Source organism: Gymnogyps californianus, chromosome 22 (assembly GCF_018139145.2).
Source record: "Gymnogyps californianus isolate 813 chromosome 22, ASM1813914v2, whole genome shotgun sequence".
In the NCBI taxonomy this organism is placed as follows: domain Eukaryota; kingdom Metazoa; phylum Chordata; class Aves; order Accipitriformes; family Cathartidae; genus Gymnogyps; species Gymnogyps californianus.
The window spans coordinates 7,923,719-7,928,940 of NC_059492.1; the positions used below are offsets into that span (position 1 = coordinate 7,923,719).

The window sequence follows — 5,222 nt, forward strand, 5'->3', positions numbered from 1 at the left end:
CTCCTCCGGCCCGGCCCGCTCCCGGCTGGGCGCCGCAGCCCGCAAAGACGACACGAGACCGGTTCCTGGGTAAATGGTTTATGTAAGTAATAAAATATTTACTATAACATAAATAGAAACGTACCCTCGCAGTCTACATTGGTTTTGCAATAAAGATACAAACAAAAACCGAAACCCAAGGGGATGGACCGGACCGAACCCACCAACGGGAGGGAGAGAGCTCCGCGCACGGTTAGAAAATAAATAGAAACGGGCCGGGAAATGATACCGAAGCGTCCTCCGGGCGAGCCCGCGCCGGGCCGGGCGGAGCGGAGCGGGGCCGGGACGGGCCGGGCCGGGGTCGCCGCCGCCCCGGCGGCCACGCGAGGAAGGGAATAAATTAGAGATCGCAAACCTTTGGCTACTGCTGCTGCGGCCGCGAGCGGCTCCGGCGCGCAGGGCGCTCGTGGCGGGCGAATAAATACAGCGCGGGGCGCGCAGCGGGCGCGGCCGGGCCAGTCTGAGGAATAAATTAAAGCGCGTCTCCCGCCGCCCGCGCCCGCTCCGCCGCCGTCGGGGCCGCGGCGGCGGGGCCGGGCAGTCACTGCACGGCGCCGGGCAGCGCGTGGTGCAGCGGCGACGTGTCCGCCTGTGCGTAAACGTCCTCCATGGGCGGGTGCGGGACCCCGGCCGGCGTCATGCGCTTCTCCTTCTGCCGCCGGTTGCAGAACCAGACCCGCACCACCTCCTTCTCCAGCTGCAGGGAGTCCGCCAGGGAGGTGATCTCGTGCGCCGAGGGCTTGGGGCACTTGAGGAAGTGGTTCTCCAGGGCGCCCTTGACGCCCACCTCGATGGAGGTGCGCTTCTTGCGCTTCCGGCCCTGCGCCGCGATCTTGTCCAGGTTGGTGGGGCTGCCCGTGCTGGAGTCCGTCTCCTCCAGCCACTTGTTGAGCAGCGGCTTCAGCTTGCACATGTTCTTGAAGCTCAGCTGCAGCGCCTCGAACCGGCAGATGGTCGTCTGCGAGAAGACGTTCCCGTAGAGGGTGCCCAGCGCCAGCCCCACGTCGGCCTGCGTGAAGCCCAGCTTGATCCGCCGCTGCTTGAACTGCTTGGCGAACTGCTCCAGGTCGTCGGAGCTGGGCGCGTCCTCGTCCGACGGCTCGGGCGGCCCCAGCGGCGGCGGCGAGGCCGCCAGCTCGTGGGCGCCCGCCTCCTCGGCGCCCAGCGGGTCGCGCAGCCCGTGGTGCAGCGCGGGCGCCGGCGGGCCCAGCATCCCGTTGAGGCCCGCGTAGGGCTGCGCGTAGAGCAGCGGCTGCCCCGACGGCGGCGACATGGGCGGCAGGTGGTGCGCGCCGCCCTGCGCCCAGCCGCCCGCCGCGCCGCCCGCCGCCGGCTGGTGCACCAGGTGCGGGCGGTGGTGGAAGGCGGCGGCGGACAGCTCCTCGCGGGGCCCCGGCGGGCCGCCCTTGGCGTGCTCGGCGGGCGGGAGGTGCGCGCCCCCGCCGCCCCCGCCGCTGCCCCAGTCCGTGCCGGCGCTGGGCAGCCACTGGTGGTGCGCCAGCCCGACGGCGTGCCCGGCGGCGGGGGCCAGCCCCTGCAGGTACTCGTGGTGCATCATCTTCTGCACCTCGCGGTACGTGGTGCCCTGGTGCAGCCGGTCCCCGTCGGGGTGCATCAGCGCGGCGCTGCGCGGCAGGTACTGCGCCGTGGCGGCCATGGCCGTCTGCGCCGCGCCGCGCCGCGCCGCGCTTTAGAGCCGCGCGCCGGGGCGCCGGGGCGCCGCGCGCCGGCCCCGCCCCCGCGCCCCATTGGCCCGCCCGCCGGCGGCGGCGGCCCGCGCCGCTCCGCCATAGGGCGCCGCCGGCGCGGGGCGCCGCCCCGCGCTCCCCGCCGCCATTGGCCGGCGGCGGGCGGCCGCTGCCGACGGATTGGCCGGCGGAGGCGCTCGGCGGGGGAGCCCGCGTGCGCCCGCCGGCGGGGCGGCCGCCGATTGGAGGAGGGCGGTTCATTCATGCCGAGCTGCGAGCGGCCGCATGGGCCGGCTGCGAGCGCGGAGGCGCGGGGCCGGGGCGCCGGCGGGCGCGGGGTCGCGTGGCTCGGGGCGGCGGGCGGCCCCGACCGGCACCGCGCTGCGCCCGCGGCACGGCGTGGCACGGCGCGGCACGGCACGGCGGCAGTGGCAGCAGCGGCACGGCCTGGCACGGCACCGCCCGGCACTGACGGCCCGGCACGACCCAGAGCAGCACGCTGCAGGGCTCTGCCCCGCGGTCTCCGTGCCTCACACATCTGCAGGGCACCGGGCAGGCCTCTTCGGTCCCCTCTGCCCCGGGGTTTTGGGCTGCTGCAAAGCAGGTGGGGAACGCGGCCTCCTGCAACTGCTGTGCAGGGGTAGCCGCTGGTCCTCAGCCAGCGAGCCCTGTAGTAATCATGAGCTCCTCGGACATTGAACGCCCTGATTCACCTTTTCGGTAAAACTCGGCCCCTCGACCCCGGGAAGGTGGGAGCTCCTTCCTAAGCACCCCGTAGGATAAAGCACCGAGGGCCAAGAAGCGAGGATCTGAGATCGTTTGGGCGTCACGGGAAATGTGGGTCTTGGAAGCAGCCTCAGAGGCAAGTCTCTGAGCCGGTTTGAGGGTTGGCACAGGATAAAGGGTGGAGGAGTTTGTGGGAAAAGACAATGACAACAAGCAACGGACGTGTCTGGCAGTGCTGGGAGAGGGGCAAGGGACACCTTAATTAACCCAGCTCCAGACTTCATTTGGGGCTTGAGGCCCAAAGTGAATCAGGATGGGCACCGGGAACATTAATCACTTCTGAAAATTAATCTTCGCCTCTGTGCTCCCATTTGTAAAATGGGAGCAGAGACAGTGACCTTTGCCAAGGGCTTGGGTGAACAATGAACCATCGGATCAATATGTGTACGAGTGTAACATGTCAATGGCTGCACACAGATGCCCTGCTCTCTCCCACTAGAGAGGAGATGCCTGGGCAGGGCGGCTTTCCGCTGTTAAGGACATTAACTGCTGCCTCCTGAAAGGCTTTTCCTGAGAAGGTGTGCCACATCCCTTCCCTTTGCGTTGAAGGCACTTTGCCGTTTCGGTGCACCAAAGCACTGATTTGGACTCAGGTGACTCCAGCCCTACACGCTGGGACTACGGAGCCAGCAGAGAGAAGAGCCAGTGTTGGCTTCTGGGCTTGGGGGGACCGAGCAGGGCTGCTGCAACACCCCACGCCAGCGAGTTTGCAGCACAGTGCGCTGCCCAGTGCAAACCCCTACTTGCACTGCCCACCCTGTGCTGGCGTGACGACGGCCCTGCAGGCTGTGCTGCATCGAGCCCCTGGTGCTGCCGGGTGGCAGGGCGAAGGTGCTGCCCGCACCCACCAAGGTGCCTGCCCTGTGATCACTCCGATTTGGCACACACCAGACCCCTCTCCCGGTTTGCCCAGCCCCTGGAGCTGCTGGTTGGGTGGGAGCATGCCAGGCTGGAAGGGTCCGTCTCCTCCTCCAGGCTTGCAGCGGGCGGGGTGACAACACCCAACCCAGCAGGAACCGCTCCTGCCCTTTAGCAGCCGAGGGCCAAACCGTCAGCAGCAGGATCAGCGCCCGCCCGTTGCAAGGGCTCAGGCATCGTGTCAGGGGACTGAGGAGCTGCTGGCCCTTGTTTCGCTGAATCACAGAATGAGCAGCTGCAAGAGTGACATACCTTGCTGCTGGCAGGCTCAGTTTTGCACTGTCCTTGCCCAAACTGACAAATTTGGGATTGAACATGTGCATTTTTGGTTGTGGAATGATGTGTAATTGGTTCCTTTCACTGAATCCGGTATCTCTTTTCAGGTATGCAGCCCTAGAAGGAGGCTGGACTTTGCAGGAGAGATGGGTTTCATAGATCATGGAGCATATTTCATTAGGAGAATAATGGTCTTTTTTTTTCCTGAGGAATCCTTTGCAAACACTGCATACGTTTGTAATGAATATAACCCTTTCAGACGATTCAGTGACATGCTGTAAAATATCATACTTGGTTAAGCATTTTCTGTAGATTTTTTTCTGACCTAGACTCATATTCATGTCAACTCTCCATGATGCAGTGCCATAATATTCAAATTTTTGGTAGCCAATTGCTTTTGATATTTATATCCATTTTTAAGGGAATCACAATGAATAAATGTGCCCAGCTCTAACTTTATGCAAAATAAGCTGTGTGTAAATCAGTAAATCATTAATAGAAATGAATCATTTCCAAAGGCTGAGGACTGGATCACGTTTCAAACTTTTATCTGTTTATGTATTTCAGAAGTCACCGAAGGAGAAAACGTATCGTGTACGATAACTTAGGTTCCCATCACAGACCGTTTACACAGTAGTATTGGTTTATGCTTGATCAAATTATCTTTTCAAACCAAGGCATTGTGCGCAGGCGGTGCTCTGGGCTTGTTTTGCTTAATAAAAGTTGAACTTAAAGACTGGAAACAGCAAAGAACAGAGGAAGATGAGAAATTCCCATTTAACACCTTCCTCAGCAACTCCAACTGCAGAAGTGAGAGCCAGGTGGCAAAGTATCCCTTTTGTAGAACAACGCGAAGGAGGTAAAAGCAAAGGAGAGTGCTGACCCTAAGTAAAGTGGACAGGAAGGCTTAAGATATGTCCATATAAACACTAACTTTAAAAGAATTGGACATGCATATTTGTGTTCCTGGTGTCCCTGTCTCCACTGAGGTGTGCTACTGAGGAGGTGTGCTGTTTGAAAGACCCTGTCAATATTTCAGTATGTTGAAAGTGTGGTTGCTTTTTTAAAATTATTTTTATTATACATATTATTATTTTTACATAGCTTTTCCAGAGCCTTATCATCCAGCAAATCCCTGTAGGAGGGCATCCAGGTTTCCTAGCAAAAGCTAGTTCTTTCATTATGCCTTGCCAGGAATATTGGCATGCAGTCCATTCCCTCTTCAAGGAATAAACAACCCCATGGGCAATGTTCGATATGATTCATTCTCTGTGTGACTGTGACAGCATCAAAACCTGCCTAATGCAGCTGGATCTGAGGCTGGTGGGAGGACTGAAATAACGAGGCAAGCTCGGCACGCAGGAAAGCGGAGCCTGAGCCGCTGCGCGCGGCAAGGGGGATGCTGGCTGTGCGGCGCATGCTGTGCTCCCCTGACCGGGTCCAGGTAACAGGGACGCTCAGGCTTGCTGTTGCTTGGGGATGATCTGCGACAAGGGGCCGTGTCGTGTCAGGACA

General features: G+C 60.9%; 1 protein-coding gene across 1 annotated transcript; it reads right to left on the reverse strand.

The window, feature by feature from the left end:
• Nucleotides 1–365: 365 nt before the first annotated feature.
• POU3F1 (POU class 3 homeobox 1) lies at nucleotides 366–1,696 on the reverse strand. The gene has a single exon (XM_050909974.1). It carries the CDS (start codon nucleotides 1,694–1,696, stop codon nucleotides 581–583), a length of 1,116 nt encoding a protein of 371 aa, XP_050765931.1. The 3' UTR covers nucleotides 366–580.
• Between the last annotated feature and the right edge of the window lie 3,526 nt (nucleotides 1,697–5,222).